Raw genomic sequence first — 15,219 nt, forward strand, 5'->3', positions numbered from 1 at the left:
TGATCTCAACTAAAGGCAAGGCCGTCTTGATGTTCTTTTTAGATATATCAGGCGCCAATTGATCCTCTCTACTGATTACGTGCTCTTAAAAACAAATATAATTGCGCTTCTCTCACTCCATCACTTTTACTGTTCCTAATTCTGTGGTTTCGATCTGCTTACAGCAAGGTGCCTGTTGGGTGATTGACTTTGGCGGTTGGTAGCGCAGTTCCCTACAGGGAATTAGTGCATGTGAAGCTTCCCCTCTTCCAGCTCCAGTTCGTCTCTCCACCGTGGAAGTTAAGGTTTGATGGAAGTATTGGATAGACGCACGGTATGCGTACTATAGGTAGTAGCTTCCCCCCAGTCTCACCGTCCTCTATCAACACCATTGCTCCCAATTCGTATCAAACCGTGAGCTTTGACTATTGCATATCGGCCTGGACCGCTTCGATCTGGGTACGCAAGGTAGCTCACGCTTACACTCACACTCGCAGTCATCACTGTTCGCCTATTGTCGTTTGCGGTCACCTGAACGGCGTCCCCCCACCGACGCCATCCATTGACTGTTGCAGCCCGCTCCGCGGACGGTCATTCCCAACCTCTTGATCACAACCAAAGTTGTCAACCTAGCCTCGAGAGTCGCGTACTCGTGTCATGTTGAGCAATCTGCATTAACATACGCTGCAAGGTACCGACCAACCTGTACTTGTTCGCCGGCTGCCTCTGTCGCATCGCTTTCCCCTTCGCGCCCGGACAATCGATATCGCAAAGCAAAGCAAAGCAAATCAAATCTAGCTCCTAGGCTCGGTCCTATCTTACCAGCCGAAATCGCATACGATACGCCTCGCAGAGCAATCGGATTTGTCCCAACTGGGTTTCTCGGACATATAGATACACGCCATGGCTACTCCCACCCTCAATTTCATCACTTTCAATCAAGACCACAGCTGTCTTGCTGTTGGTATGGCCGCCTACCTCCTTGGCTTTGTGTGGCTGTAGCTAACTGCGCTTCTTCTTCGTAGGTACCTCCAAGGGCTTTCGCATCTACCATACCGATCCTTTCTCTCGAATCTTCAGCAGCGACGATGGCAACATTGCTATTATCGAGATGCTGTTCTCTACCTCCCTCGTCGCTCTCATTCTTTCTCCTCGCCATCTCATAATTCAGAATACTAAGGTACCGGAACTCTTATTGTCAAAGGGGATTGCATTGCTCACAAATGTACTAGAGAGCATCTGTCATTTGCGAACTTACCTTTCCCTCGGCCGTCCTAGCTGTCCGATTGAACCGAAAGCGCCTGGCGGTGGTTCTTGAGGATGAAATATATCTCTACGATATCAGCAACATGAGCCTCCTGCATACGATCCCGACTTCGCCAAACCCTTCTGCTATATGCGCCCTCTCACCTTCCTCCGAGAATTGTTTCATCGCCTATCCGCTGCCCAAGCCTCGAGAGGATCCCGATGCCCGTCGGCCTGCTCACGCGCCTCCTCACTCGGCCTTTGTTGCGCCTACATCAGGCGAAGTATTGGTCTTCGATACTCTTACCCTGAAAGCTGTGAACGTCATCGAGGCGCATCGCTCGCCGTTATGCTGCATCTGTCTCAATAATGAGGGTACTCTGCTCGCTACAGCCAGCGAGACAGGCACTATCATTCGCGTCTTTTCGGTACCAAAGGGCCAAAAGCTATATCAATTTCGACGTGGAACCTACCCATCCACTATATACAGCATGTCATTTAATCTGAGCTCGACGCTATTGTGTGTCTCTTCGACTTCAGATACGGTTCATATCTTCCGACTTGGAGCCCCTCCAGGAAATAATACACCGGCTGGGGCGCCCATTGAATCCCCGGGCTCACAGCGACAGGATCGTTGGTCTCGAGCAAGGAGCTTCGATGACCCCGAGTCCCCAGGCACCAGTGCAGGGGACTCGCCCAAGAACGAATCTTCTGATGTCGTTTCGTCTGGAAATGGCGCAGGCAGCAGCAACAGCGCAGGTCATACAAGACAGAGTGGCTCGTTCAGTAGTATGCTCCGTCGCTCTTCTCAAATAATGGGCCGAGGAGTTGCTGGTGTCATGGGGTCCTACCTACCTCAATCCGTAACAGAAATGTGGGAGCCTCTACGCGATTTCGCTTATATCAAGATACCAAAATCTACAGTCCCTTCGGGGACTTCAAGGGCCCTGCGTGATGCTCCAGGAGGTCCCTTACGAAGCGTTGTAGCGATGAGTAGTAGCAGTCCTCAAGTAATGGTTGTCACTAGCGATGGCGGCTTTTACGTTTACAATATTGACATGGAACATGGCGGAGAGGGTTACCTGGTCAGGCAATTCTCGTAAGTACTCCTCCAACGCTCAAAAGACAGATGTGCTAATTATCGATATCAAAGTGTCCTGGAAGGTGACGATAAAAGCGATGCTTCAGGTTATGGAAACTAGCCTAGCCCTACAAAGGTCAACAGAAACTACTGCGACAATATCAGATCAACCTTGTGCGCTGAGCGAGATTGATTAATGGAGCGGAAGCATTGCTACCGGCGTTTATCGGGTCTGGAATCTTTTTTAACACTAAACTCTTTTGCGGCGAGATATCCTTTCTCTAATACCCTTTTTTGTTATACTTCCGAACATCGTCCACGGGTGTCGTCAATGGTACGAGCAATGGGCGGAAGGGGAGCGGAATACTTTGTGGAGGAGATTTTGTCACTGGAGACTGCAGTTTCAATATTACATCTTAGCCATAAACTTATTGATTATCTCCACACAAATCATGCCGTATGTACGTGGAAGGCAAAAAAGGAGCAGATGTGCGTTCATCTAAAGCAACCAAAAGCAATCATAACACATTGTAGTTCATCATTGTATCCAGTAAATTCGAAATTCCCGTGTGACCAAAGACGGACAAATACCAAGACACAAACCCAGGTACGAGCCAGAAAATAAAGAGACTCGGTTACCAAACAACGCCAACAAGAACAACCCTTGGAGGGTTTCCATCTTTGCTCAGGACCAACGAGCGCCGATCCGATTCCCATTTCCTAATCTCCAATCATTCATTCATGCCAAAACGCGGTCTGTCAAGTGGACCAGTATGTTCAGCATGGTAACTGTTCCGCAAAAGCACTCCAGGTACATGCGAAATGAATCGACAAACAAAGTTCGGGGAGCTGGTTGATACAGTTCATGTGGTTCTGTGGCAATCCCTCGACCAAAAGACATGCTGGAAAGCTGCTGGATGCACCAACAATGCAGCTTTATCGAGAATATGGTCGGTTCATGAGTGCGATCTCCCGTGCAATCTCTGCCCACTCCAAGGTTCGTTTGACTTCGGCATCTGGATCACCGTCCTGCTGGAGCGCCTCCTCGTACTTTAACAATTCGTAGGCAAATCGAAGATGTGGTTGAATGATTACGTTCAGGCGTCGGGCTCTGACATAGCAATACGCGTGAGGGAAAGACATTTGCTTCGATCGCATCACTTCGGCAATACAGATAGTAGCGCTTCGAGATACTCCTACGCGGCAGTGCACCAATGTTGCAGTGCCATTTCGACGGCCCCGATCTGTTTCTCGCAATTAGTTTCCGCAAGTTTAATAGCCTTCCGCCGTGGCATAAAACTTACCAATAAACTCGAGACATCGAGTGAATTCTTCAGTCAACGGATCAATGCCATTGTCTTGAACGCCCTGAACCACGCAAACATTCTCCCTACCCCAGTCCTCAAGGTCTCCCTCTCGCCACATAGCTGTCTCGCCCACACTCAGGATCTGAGTGATGCCAAGGGCCCGTAGGAGATCTGGATTATTAGCATGCCCCAGATTACCCAGGTACATGTAATCCAAGACTCGACTTGGGAATGATCCATCCAAGGCAGCGAACCAGCTTGGCTCATCCCTGGTCAGATGAGTGATGTCAGTCAGGCTCAGGCCCTTGCAAACAGGAGACTCCCGGAGCAATCGTGGTGTGATTGAGGTCAATAGTGCGACATCGGTGGGATAAGCGAAGAAATTTCGCTTCTTTTCAGTATGGAGTTTAAGCCATGCTTCAGGAACAGGCCGTCCCGTACTGTAGCTAAAGTACGCGATGCTCAACATAGTCGACTCAGTATAGCCATCAGCGCAATGGAGTAAGATCTTGCGAGGCTTGACGTCAAAGATAGGTTGCTGATCTGAGGGCATAGGCGAGTCTCCCTCAGCGTCCAGATCATCTGTGCCCAATGCTGGTTCAGGGTCGGGATACGAGCCATGGGCAAGATGGTAGATCCATTTACAGGTTTCGAGGATACCGTCTGCTTCGGAATGTGACCAAGTCGGTGGGAGAATACTTCCGGATGATGGGAAATCAAGAAATCGCTGCTTGTTGTCATCATCAGGGCTCTCGGCAATGAGCTGGAGAGCCAATGGGTTCAGTCGACCAAGATCGCTGCACTCAATCAGAATGTCGTATTTCTGCTCTTCAGGGCTTCCTTGCTCAGGCGTAGGGCCCATGAAGACGTTTTTGGAAAACTCGGATGCCTCCGTCATGGCCCACATCTCTCGTCTCTCCTGGTTGAAGAAATCAAGGACATTGCCTGTCAAGTGGCTAGAGGCGTCTACGGCCACTATTTCAGGGTGATTTTCTTCGAATTCTGAGAATGGGCTTGTGCAAACAAAAGTATGATACTCTGGCATCCAAACACCTTGATCCTCATTTCTTTCGCGCCACCGCTTCTGTGCACTCGCGATATCCCATGCGACTTTACGAGTTTTGAGCAAATCTCCACCATACACAATTATGTCCGACAAAACAGCAGTTTTTACGGTCTGGATTTGGAAGTTCCTAACAGAAAACCCTTCCCGAGGATCCGCATCAATAAACTCAGTGGGCTTGTTTGCTTGAACGATCTCATTCGGAGCAACCGCCCCCTTCAGCCGTGCACAGTTTAGATCTCCGTCAGCTTTGACAAGAGTGACAGATCTGAGACAAGAGGGGGTGCGCCGAAGAGGCCGTCGTCGAGTAGCAAAGAAAGACTGCTGAACATGATTCTGCGGGTGTAGACCATGAAACCATGGGAAAACCAGAGCCGGGTCAGGCAGCGGTTGTCGTGAAGCAACGTCGAGGGCCTGGGCGACACTGGATGCATCAAGCACATAAATAGAAAGCTCGCCCGACTCGAGTCTTTTGAAGCCATCAAGCGGATATAAAGCCGAGGTCTGTTGCAGCTGGTCTTGAGACGGAGGTGACGGTGGTGGAGTATCAGGCTCGTCTGGGCGAGCAGGTCCAGTTGGACATATGGGAAGATGCTTATTGGGGACGGGAACTGAGCATGGCGAAGTAGAACTAGAGCTAGATTCAAGAGAGAGTGGCGGAGTTATGGTGGACGAGGGACGGTGAGGCGGAATTGGTCGAGCGAGGGCGACGGTAGTCATATCAGCGAAGGAGGGTAGATATGTAGCTTATGTTGGACAGCTTGTGATGACAAGAAACGGTTCCGGCTGGCGTAATCGAATGAGGGTCTGGGTGGGTTCAAAAGCAGTATGTTATACAAAAATATGGCCCAGATGGTGTGTCTAGTAATTCGATGGGACAGTCAGACAGTATTTCGAGGCGGTTTTCAGACTAGAAATGCAATTTTCTCTCCGACTCAGCCTCAAGACCTTGGGGAAACAGTAATCAAACGGACTCTTGGAAACAGATGCAAGTATGGATAAGGCACACACGGATTTGGTATTGCTGCAAATAAGCGGGCAATCGTCGCACATGCCTGAGCTCAGGATATGAGACAGAGCACAGGGAAGTAAGCCACAGCAATCGCTGGGTGGAATGAGAGTGATGAGACGGAAATTGCGGGATGATAGATCCCAGAGAATTGGATTGGGGGAAGGAAGTTGTGTTTATGAATGGTCAAGTAAAGACTTAGTCCCGAACGTACAATATCGTCGATGCCGCCGCGACGCAATGGCAATGGCAATGGAAGAATATATCGATCGAGAAGTCCAGGTACGAATCGCCAAGAAGCTCGCAACAGCAGAGAGTAGATAACAAAGAAGTAAGCGAGGCTATGACGCTTTGGGAATCGACACTACTTATCGAAATGGTCGATCGACGGCCGCAGGCGAAGGAATTGAGACGGTCGCGAGCAAAAACACAATGGGAGGCACAGAGACGGATGTTAATAGTCCAACATGAAGATACCAGTCAATGTCAACCAAGATAAGATGAATACAATGGCCAAGAAGATGAAGGAGGAGAGTCAAGTAGAGAAGAGGGGAACGGACCACGGCCGGCAATCGGATGGATAGTCGACAGAAGAGGGTTTCGTAATGGTGGTGGTGGTGGTGATTTGGTTTCGGTACTGTTTTTGGCTTTGTTGGTTGGGTGGTTTGACAGCGCGGTTGGTTGGATGAGTGAGTGGATGGATGGCGAATGCTAGGGAAGGTATATACTGATAAGGGTAGTCCCTTTTGAAGGTGTGCCGCCCGTACTGCGCAGTGTTTCCCTCAGCCTAGACACGCAAATGCAAGCCCAAGTTATCTGTCTACTTATCAAGAACAAGATCAGTCTGCAGTAATCGGCGAAGAAAATTGGCTGGCTGACGTCTGTTGGATCACTTGAGACTGAGAGAACATCCAACCCATGGATTGCAATGCTGTGATAGTGGCCGAACGACCACAGGTGGTTTGGGGGCACGGACCAATCAAGCAAGACCAGCACCGGCATTTAGCGGGGAGCTGGCGTTGGCTTCCCGCTGTAATTGGCGGGGAGCTGCATCCAGAAGCGGGGAACTGCCTCCCACAGCACGCTAGGCTTTGGTCACAGTGCACCTTAGATCCAGAAGCACGGGCTGAACAACCAAGAGTCTCAACTTGATTGGCTGTGAAAGTGATGCACAAGGATTAGGCACAGTAGATGGAGAATTTGCTGCGCTTGAGATCACGAGATCGATTGAACGCACACAAGGCACATCTTCTCAGCGTCGACCATATGCCAATGTGAGGTGATGTTGTGGCAATGTAAGGCCAGTATTGAGGCGAAGTTCAGTGAGGACACCACGGGCCAGACCCAAGACAAACCCGGTGCATTAGCGCCCTGCGCCGAGGGCAGTGGAGGACAGAGCTCCCTGGACTCCACTCTCTTGTTTTCCCCACCACCTTAAACTTAATGCTTCCCATGCCGTCCATTCGCAACAGACCTCCAATTGCTCTTCTAGAGTCCTCCTTTACGTTAATATCTTGGCCAACGATAAACAACGCCTTGACGAACTTATCCACAATATATCAAGTATCCATCAATACAATTTATCGGCAAACATCGTGAACTATCCGTAGTCCCTGCCTCTATCATGAAGCCACAATACGGCATACTCCCAGAGTCACATCACACGATCAGTAAGTTACCTTACGCATCCTATCCTTGGAATCAGCATGGCTGGCAAGCGCCCTTCTCCAGACTCCACCCCTAACCCATGAAGACCCCAGAGCATCTCCTTATCTAGCTTAGCACATAGAGGTCTCGAACTACCGGCATTCGGTCTTGTTCATCTACCAGAAGAGGAATCAAACCAGGTGAGGTTTGCGACTCATCATCAATCAGACGAGCATCATTATAGCGGATAAGGTCACTAAGTGACAAGGTTACACCAGACCCTTGACCCCTCACACGATATCGTCCCATGAAGATCTTAGTTTATGTTCCCAACCTCATTATCTCGTCGCGGATCACCATCCTATATAGCTATAACAATCAGCAATTCTGTTTCAGGAGCTGTTTCAGAAGACGACGCTCGCAGAAAGTCATGTGCACCGGAGTTCATTCTCGCTGTACCCTCATGTTTTGCTTGAGTGAATCTTTGAAGCGAGCCTTGGTAAACTTGTAACAAGAAATAACGAGGGTTTATAAAATCTCGATAGGTCTTTATACTGAGCCTTAGTGATTAGCCTCTTCCTTGCGTGTGTATCTAGTATGAGAGTGAGAGGGTTGATACTTGGACGGATAATGACTTATTTGTTATATGCTCTCGGATGTTCCAAGCTGACTTATCTCAATATGTGCAGTTCTTCTATAGCAACAATATTAATGGGGCATTACATTTTCAGTGATTTGTATCATAGTATCTATGGAGGCACAGATCATTCAATTCATTTACCCTGATATCTCGATGACTTGCCTCACCTTGGTGGGGTACTCTCGGTGTAATGAGTCCTCACCGAAAGCTGTCTTGGTGACATCAGCGCCCCAGCACGTGACCTCGCGACGCTCAGCTTTGATCACACAGGAGTTCACGTCACGCCTCACGCCTTTTGCCATCTTTGTCGCTATCCATCACTTACACCTGCAATAATTCGCCGAGGGCTTGCCTCGTAGTTAGCCATCGGTTCATTATGAAGTTCAATATCGAGTACGACATCCTTTCGCCTCAGGGCACCCCTTTTACTCACATCATCTAGTGACCTGCCTGTGCTATTCCCTTATCCCAGGATATACCCAGGTATGCATTAATAAGCGCGAGTTTCACCTGCCAAAGCTGACTCAATTTTCTCAGAGCAATATGCGTGAGTTGTTGGGCGTTGTGGTGTCCGAATGGGAGAGATAGACTAACCGTGAGGCGCATTAAGTTACATGTGTGATCTCAAAAGTACCTACCCCTTCTATTGCTGAATGCATCGTGATTGCTGACATGATCACCCATCACACCAGAAACACTAGATGCAGGGGGCCACTGTGTTCTGGAAATGCCTTCGGGCACAGGCAAGACCGTGTCTCTTCTGTCACTCATTGTTGCGTACCAACAATACATGCCTGAAAAGCGCAAGCTGATCTACTGCTCTCGTGAGTGGCACTTGACCTCACCCTGCTATTGCTGACTTATACCTTAACAGGTACCATGTCCGAAATTGAAAAGGCATTAGTAGAGCTGAAGTCTCTCATGAAATACCGAGCCGAGCAGCTCGGTTATGAAGAAGAGTTCCGTGGTCTAGGCTTGACAAGTCGAAAGAACCTGTGTCTACATCCTTCAGTCAAGCGTGAGAAGAGTGGCGCCATCGTCGATGCTCGTTGCAGGAGTCTCACGGCCGGCTTTGTCAAGGAGAAAAAGGAACGTGGAGAAAACGTAGACGTCTGCGTGTATCACGACGTAAGTCTCGCAGAACCTCGATTTTCCTTACCCATTCCATGCTGAGCCAATGATACAGAACCTAGACCTTCTCGAGCCTCACAACCTGATTCCTAATGGCGTCTGGTCTTTCGATGACATGATTCGATATGGTGAAGAGCATAAGCAATGCCCATACTTTACTGCACGGCGAATGGTGAGTATTTCCCAAATCCCATGGTCCTTGCTTTAGTGATTCTTATGCTCTGCTTCAGATGCAATACTGCAACGTCGTCATCTTCTCCTATCACTATCTGCTCGACCCCAAAATCGCCGAACGGGTATCCAAGGACTTTTCCAAGGACTGTATCGTTGTTTTCGATGAAGCTCACAACATTGACAACGTTTGCATCGAATCTCTCAGCACAGATATCACAGAGGACTCTTTGCGTAAAGCCACAAGAGGAGCTCAGAATCTAGAGAACAAGATTTCACAGATGCGTGATACAGACCAGCAGCAACTACAGAATGAGTATGAGAAACTAGTTCAAGGACTGCGTGATGCTGACGAGGCACGTCAAGAAGATGCCTTCATGGCAAATCCTGGTAGGTTCTAATGAGAAATCTATTTGCTTGGTTGCAACGTGCTAACCGTTCCGCAGCCCTTCCCGAAGACTTACTCAAAGAGGCTGTTCCAGGAAACATTCGGAGGGCAGAACACTTTATTGCTTTCCTCAAGAGATTCATTGAGTATCTGAAGACGAGGATGAAAGTGCGCCAGGTCATTTCTGAAACGCCGCCTTCGTTCCTTGCCCATCTCCGAGAGCATACTTTCATCGAGAAGAAGCCTTTGAGGTTTTGCGCTGAACGTCTGACATCACTGGTTCGGACCCTCGAGCTCACCAATATTGAAGACTACCAGCCTCTTCAGGAGGTTGCAACTTTTGCAACGCTGGTGGCAACGTACGAGAAAGGCTTTCTCCTTATCCTTGAGCCTTTTGAGTCCGATACTGCTGAAGTCCCTAACCCGGTCCTTCACTTCACCTGTCTTGACGCTGCCATCGCTATCAAGCCCGTCTTTGACAGGTTCTACTCTGTCATTATCACGTCTGGTACTATTTCTCCACTGGAGATATACCCCAAGATGCTGGATTTCTCAACTGTCATTCAAGAATCCTATGCCATGACCCTCGCTCGGAGATCCTTCATGCCTATGATTGTCACTCGAGGCAGCGATCAGGCTTCCGTCTCGACCAGCTTTCAAGTGCGGAATGAACCCAGTGTGGTTCGAAACTACGGCAACCTACTCACTGAATTTGCCAAGATCACGCCGGATGGGATGGTTGTCTTCTTTCCATCTTATCTTTATATGGAATCTATCATTAGTATGTGGCAAGGAATGGGTATCCTTGATGAAGTTTGGAAGTACAAACTGATCCTGGTGGAAACGCCCGATGCACAGGAAACCTCGCTTGCTCTGGAGACGTACCGCACAGCGTGCTGTAACGGTAGAGGTGCCGTTTTACTCTGTGTCGCCCGAGGAAAGGTATCCGAAGGCATCGATTTCGACCATCAATATGGTCGTACTGTGCTATGTATTGGAGTTCCATTTCAATACACCGAGTCACGTATTCTCAAGGCTCGTCTTCAGTTCTTGAGAGAAACATACCGCATCAAGGAGAATGACTTCCTCTCCTTTGATGCAATGCGACACGCCGCACAGTGTCTTGGCCGAGTCTTGCGTGGTAAGGACGACTATGGAATCATGGTCCTTGCCGACCGTCGATTTCAGAAGAAGCGCTCACAGCTACCCAAATGGATCAATCAAGGCCTCCAAGAGTCAGACGTCAATCTGAGCACCGACATGGCCGTCAGCAGCGCAAGGCGATTCCTTCGGACTATGGCGCAACCGTTCCGGGCTAAAGACCAGGAAGGCATCAGCACCTGGGGATATAAGGACCTGATGGAACATAAGGAGAAGATGGATCTAGAGAGGATCAAGGAGCTTGAGGAGGAAGCTCAACGGCCAAAGCCTGCCGCGCAGGACAACAATTTTGAGTACCACGATGACGAGTTCGACCAAGATATGATGGAGATGGATGGTTTCTAGACTCGTTCGAGCAACTGCGATACCAGATGTTAGCGGTTTAGACTGCAAAACCAAAAGCATATCAAGTTGTATCATATTATTTAGATTAATTAGAGAATGCTAAAGCCGGTCTAAAGTTGGTTATATGGCCCTTGTGCAATGCTGATTCAACTTGAACAGAAATCTAACCGAGCTTTCCCTTTTACTGGTTCCAAACACAATGCCAGAACGCCGAATGCTGTCCGTTCGCCCATCTCGCGCCTGCTCAATCAAAAGAAACAAAGAATAAAATAAGGATATCATCTGCTCTATGCGCGAATGGTAAGAACAATAATCTAATCTACCAAAAGTCTCTTGGCAGCTTTCGTTGCTCGGAGGGCGGGAATAGAATGTGCCCGGCCTGGCTTTCGTCCAATCTCGATGCAGAGCATTCGAATAAAATCATGATTAGTCCAATAGCTGGAGTGCGCACTGAGCATGTTGAGATACTGTATCTCCAAAGGCCCTCCCCCTGAGCGGAGGTACCAGTCGATTTGCCCGTTATCGTTAAGCAGAAATGCCTTTCTCTCTGCAATTTCCTCACGGGTAAAGTCGTGCACCTCGAGCTCTAACTGAGAGGGTAATCGGATCGTTGAAGGTCGCTCCGGCTCCGGGACGAGAGGGTTTGGTGCCGGTGCCATGCCTGGTACTACTCCTCGCATTGCGGCGCCGACAGACTTCCACAGAGAACCCGAAATGCTAGGGACATAAGCCTTCTTGAGGCTCGCCGCGTAGACAGGGTCCACAGCGCCATTGAGAAGGTACGCGATGGGATCTTCCTTAGCAAGGATGTTGTATATGTTGTCCACAGCCAAGCAGCCAAAAGTCCCGGCCTCCGCTACGACGTCTTTCGATACAATGTCGTTCGAATCAGCTCCAGGCTTCATTCGACCATGGCGAGGCATAAGGACACCACGCTCCAGAAGAAGAAAGAATCCCGCAGGACTGCCCGCCAGGAAAAGATTCTTGGTATCAAACTCGAAGAAACGTGCCTCGGGTTCCTTTCGAGACCAGTCCAGCCTTGGCACTGTGGTTGGTTGATTTGAAAGAATCTCAAGAGCCATCGCACTCCCAAGGGAATGTCCGATCATGTGGACGCGTCCATTCTCAGCAAAACCTGGATTGTTACGGCACCAGAGTCGATAGACACGATTTGCTTCTGATACAAGAGCCTGGATCATTTTCCCTTTGTGGTGTGACATGTAAAAGGGGATGTCGAACATGATGTCTGATATCATGCTGCGAACGGCTGGAATCGTATCAGGTTCGATGTCTTTGAGTCCAAACCCCTCCGGCGTGTATTCCTCCTTATCTTCCTCCCTCATTGGCCCTCCATCCTCAAAAGATAGGCCCATTCTCCAATTTAGGGGCAAGATCATCAGTCCATTCTGATCGTCGCGCAAAACCTGCTTGACCAAAGGGCTCTGAAGCTCCATATTCACAGCTCGGCGAAATCCATTGATGGCATGAGTGAAATGGAAACTTTCAACCCTCTCCGCAAATTTCTGGCCGATGCCGTGAGCGACAAGAACCAGATCAGTCACTTGACGCTTCTCCTTGTCGGCTTTGCAAGCAGCGCATACATCTTGTCCACGGCTTTCGTGCGACTCATCGGCAGCAGAAGCACCTGCTTTGTTTGGTGCCTGTTTCTTATGGTGGAGGCGCTCCCATGCTGCTCGGTCGAATCCTCGAGCAACAGGAATTCCAACAGTGACACCTTTCATGATCTTCATCGTCGGTCGTCGGCCATAGTATGCTGATGGCTTCAGGCTCGGTTTCAGTAGAAAAGCTTCAGTGGCATTCTTATACAGGACATGATAATTCGAATACGGTCGTGTCGGGATGTTTGCGTCTTCCGCAGTTGCCTTCTTTACGGGAGTCGTATCAATATTACCTTCAGCAGCAGCTTCACCCCGAAAGCAGCGAGCAGCACAAAATGGATCTGATGGTATAACTGGCTCGGGGAAGTCGTCTCCGGATCCTATCTCTGAATCTTTAGGCCATAGTCTATGCGAAATCTTTTCTTCGCCCAGTGGTCCCACGTCGATAGCACATCGGAGTTCATCACTCCATGTCTCAGTCCATGGTCGCAAATAATGATAGCCGGCCTCTAACTGGTTAGCAACAGCCGGCGGTATCGGGAGCATGGTATCTCTGGATTAAGTCAGTTATCCTTCCTCCTAATCGACCCTGGAAATACAACCTATAGAACCACGTCGCCCTAGAAACAACTGCAACATCGTTGATGGGAGACCAGTATATCGGCTTCATCTGAAGCACAGGCAACGAGACCATATGAAGTCTTGATATTCCGACCGCAACCTCGGCTACCTTGGTCTGGCTCTCCTCAGGTACTGCCTGGGCCCCTTGGTTCGCAATGGTTAGAGTCTCTTCTCGTTCGGGAACGACTTGAGGATGGTCTGGGTTTCGAGGGGCATCCTGCCCTGGGCCTCCAAGTCCAATCAGTGGGAGGGATCCGGGTTCTGGCTGTGTCTCTGGGCTTCCAACGCGTACGAATGGTCTGCCTGATATTCCATCATCGACAACTGGTGGTCGTGTAAGGCCAGGACTGCCAACTAGAGTTTGTACTCGTGGGGGCTGCGAAGTGGACAAGCTGTTGGTTCTTGCTCTCATTTCTCCTATAGTTGATCGACGCTTAGAACTACGAGGCTCTGTTGTTGTTGTGGTCTTGGGAATGCGGGTAATTGGGTGGTTAGTAGTACTGGTCGAAGCGGTTCCTGGACGGCTCGAGGGTGTGCTGTTTGATACCGGCTGAGCCTCAATTTCATCGTTGGCTTGCTTTTTCAACCGATCAAGTGCGAACACGACCTGTTGCATGACTTGATCAACATTCAGGGCTGGATTTCGCCGCCTGACAAGTGCACAGAAAGCTCTCTCGAGTTCTTGGGAAACGTCAAGGACCAATTCAGAGCAACAGGCGGGCACAGGCGTTGTGGGCAGTACATCACTGGTTGGTGCTGTCACATCTTGTGGCTGATAGCCTTTCCGGTGCCTCTCCCAGTGCTTTGTAGTTATAAGCTGGATGAGCGATGCTAGTACGTCTGTATCGAATTGAGGAGTGCGGTCCAGATTCTTCAATGCATCTTGATGAGCGCGACGTGAAGGCTCGGACATGAGACTCAGCCAAGCCTTTTCCAGCGCATTATTATCACCTCGAGAGAAGGGGCGCACTTGTCCCTTATTTGTCTTTGGATCGGCACCAACGGTTGAGGATGTTGAAAGAGGATCGTCAATCGGGATGACTGACGAGTAGAAGAACTGAGCCTCGACCGGGGGAACCTCATCTTCGCGTTGAACGCGAGAAATAGGGGCCAGGCGACACTTGGCGCTGTAGGTGTGGTTATCGTCAGTCATGTCGATCAATGGTGGTGATGTCTCGCTCGGGACGCGACTACGAGTGGGATTGTATTGGATTGGATTGTATGTGTCTCAACAACGCTGTCGGGTCACGCCTTGAGCGGCAGCTGTATATTCTGTAGGAGTCGGCCGTGCCATAGGTAGATAGAGCTTGAGGCTTCCTCGCTGGTCTCTCACAAAGCCATAGAAATCGGAAGAAGAAGAAGAAGAGAACTTGGCTAAGGCCAAGGCTTCAGGGCTGGCTTGATCGATCTGGGCTGCGATTCAAGGACGCCATGACGTGGGGGATGTGCTGAACAGCTTTGTCTGCCTTTAAAATGTGGGGCTACCTCCAACTACTCATCTAATGCCGAGTACTGTGCCTTGAAACAGATGTATCTCTACAGCCAGAGTGTGAGAAAGGATACTTTGCTGCGATCTAAGGAAACTAAGGAAACTTCAATTTTAGGCACCTTTCTAGAAGATCCAGTTCGACACCGGGTGCTATTATCACATGCATGCATTAGTTACGCCTCTGCCACGTAGGCAAGCATGTCACTAATAAAAACTCCATGTACCTATTTCAAACAACAGATCGAAGCAGTTAGTACCTATTTTGTACTTGGGATTGCTTCAGACTACTGGTATTATGCAAACAAAATTCAAAGGTGCCCACA

General features: G+C 49.4%; 5 protein-coding genes across 12 annotated transcripts; 2 read left to right on the forward strand and 3 right to left on the reverse strand.

Moving 5' to 3' along the window:
• Positions 1–284: 284 nt before the first annotated feature.
• On the forward strand, positions 285–3,120 carry FOXG_13945 (autophagy-like protein 18). 4 transcript variants are annotated; one of them, XM_018394009.1, is made up of 5 exons: positions 361–599; positions 671–943; positions 1,005–1,159; positions 1,212–2,323; positions 2,378–2,830. In XM_018394009.1, the coding sequence occupies exons 2-5, from the start codon at positions 883–885 to the stop codon at positions 2,424–2,426; spliced, it is 1,377 nt and encodes a 458-aa protein (XP_018253409.1). In that variant the 5' UTR covers positions 361–599; positions 671–882; the 3' UTR covers positions 2,427–2,830. The 4 variants fall into 4 exon arrangements, with proteins under 4 accessions (XP_018253408.1, XP_018253411.1, XP_018253409.1 ...); XM_018394008.1 differs by having other exon boundaries at positions 285–943; positions 2,378–3,120; XM_018394011.1 differs by having other exon boundaries at positions 324–943; positions 1,005–2,323; positions 2,378–3,120.
• On the reverse strand, positions 2,344–6,575 carry FOXG_13946 (uncharacterized protein). 4 transcript variants are annotated; one of them, XM_018394013.1, is made up of 3 exons: positions 5,899–6,575; positions 3,610–5,536; positions 2,344–3,549 (listed from the first exon to the last, which is right to left on the reverse strand). In XM_018394013.1, the coding sequence occupies exons 2-3, from the start codon at positions 5,393–5,395 to the stop codon at positions 3,242–3,244; spliced, it is 2,094 nt and encodes a 697-aa protein (XP_018253413.1). In that variant the 5' UTR covers positions 5,396–5,536; positions 5,899–6,575; the 3' UTR covers positions 2,344–3,241. The 4 variants fall into 4 exon arrangements, with proteins under 4 accessions (XP_018253413.1, XP_018253412.1, XP_018253414.1 ...); XM_018394014.1 differs by having other exon boundaries at positions 2,692–3,549; positions 3,610–5,601; positions 5,899–6,568; XM_018394015.1 differs by having other exon boundaries at positions 2,692–3,549; positions 3,610–5,585; positions 5,899–6,561.
• Positions 6,576–8,108: 1,533 nt separating this feature from the next.
• Positions 8,109–8,273, reverse strand: FOXG_21301 (uncharacterized protein; the record flags this gene model as incomplete). The annotated part of the gene is made up of 1 exon (XM_018401634.1): positions 8,109–8,273. The coding sequence occupies one exon, from the start codon at positions 8,271–8,273 to the stop codon at positions 8,109–8,111; it is 165 nt and encodes a 54-aa protein (XP_018253416.1).
• FOXG_13947 (DNA repair helicase rad15) lies at positions 8,237–14,813 on the forward strand. Of its 2 annotated transcripts, XM_018394016.1 has the most exons (9): positions 8,237–8,364; positions 8,414–8,454; positions 8,509–8,518; positions 8,582–8,601; positions 8,664–8,795; positions 8,846–9,099; positions 9,158–9,274; positions 9,333–9,663; positions 9,720–14,813. In XM_018394016.1, exons 1-9 carry the CDS (start codon positions 8,348–8,350, stop codon positions 11,165–11,167), a joined length of 2,370 nt encoding a protein of 789 aa, XP_018253417.1. In that variant the 5' UTR covers positions 8,237–8,347; the 3' UTR covers positions 11,168–14,813. The 2 variants fall into 2 exon arrangements, with proteins under 2 accessions (XP_018253417.1, XP_018253418.1); XM_018394017.1 differs by having other exon boundaries at positions 8,509–8,601.
• Positions 10,488–14,825, reverse strand: FOXG_13948 (uncharacterized protein). The gene is made up of 2 exons (XM_018394018.1): positions 13,389–14,825; positions 10,488–13,339 (listed from the first exon to the last, which is right to left on the reverse strand). Exons 1-2 carry the CDS (start codon positions 14,558–14,560, stop codon positions 11,482–11,484), a joined length of 3,030 nt encoding a protein of 1,009 aa, XP_018253419.1. The 5' UTR covers positions 14,561–14,825; the 3' UTR covers positions 10,488–11,481.
• Positions 14,826–15,219: the final 394 nt, after the last annotated feature.

The sequence above is a fragment of the Fusarium oxysporum genome, chromosome 10 (assembly GCF_000149955.1).
Source record: "Fusarium oxysporum f. sp. lycopersici 4287 chromosome 10, whole genome shotgun sequence".
In the NCBI taxonomy this organism is placed as follows: domain Eukaryota; kingdom Fungi; phylum Ascomycota; class Sordariomycetes; order Hypocreales; family Nectriaceae; genus Fusarium; species Fusarium oxysporum.

What these genes read in the sequence shown, in the direction of transcription:
- FOXG_13945 (XM_018394008.1), top strand. Translation starts at nt 883, where the DNA reads ATGGCTACTCCCACCCTCAATTTCATCACTTTCAATCAAGACCACAGC. An exon ending in CCACAGCTGTCTTGCTGTTG is followed by an intron (nt 944 to 1,004) that starts GTATGGCCGCCT and finishes TCTTCTTCGTAG; the next exon opens with GTACCTCCAAGGGCTTTCGC. An exon ending in TACCTGGTCAGGCAATTCTC is followed by an intron (nt 2,324 to 2,377) that starts GTAAGTACTCCT and finishes TCGATATCAAAG; the next exon opens with TGTCCTGGAAGGTGACGATA.
- FOXG_13946 (XM_018394013.1), bottom strand. Translation starts at nt 5,395, where the DNA reads ATGACTACCGTCGCCCTCGCTCGACCAATTCCGCCTCACCGTCCCTCG. An exon ending in TCGATGTCTCGAGTTTATTG is followed by an intron (nt 3,550 to 3,609) that starts GTAAGTTTTATG and finishes TGCGAGAAACAG; the next exon opens with ATCGGGGCCGTCGAAATGGC.
- FOXG_13947 (XM_018394016.1), top strand. An exon ending in CAAGCTGATCTACTGCTCTC is followed by an intron (nt 8,796 to 8,845) that starts GTGAGTGGCACT and finishes ATACCTTAACAG; the next exon opens with GTACCATGTCCGAAATTGAA. An exon ending in ACTTTACTGCACGGCGAATG is followed by an intron (nt 9,275 to 9,332) that starts GTGAGTATTTCC and finishes GCTCTGCTTCAG; the next exon opens with ATGCAATACTGCAACGTCGT.
- FOXG_13948 (XM_018394018.1), bottom strand. Translation starts at nt 14,560, where the DNA reads ATGACTGACGATAACCACACCTACAGCGCCAAGTGTCGCCTGGCCCCT. An exon ending in AGGGCGACGTGGTTCTATAG is followed by an intron (nt 13,340 to 13,388) that starts GTTGTATTTCCA and finishes GACTTAATCCAG; the next exon opens with AGATACCATGCTCCCGATAC.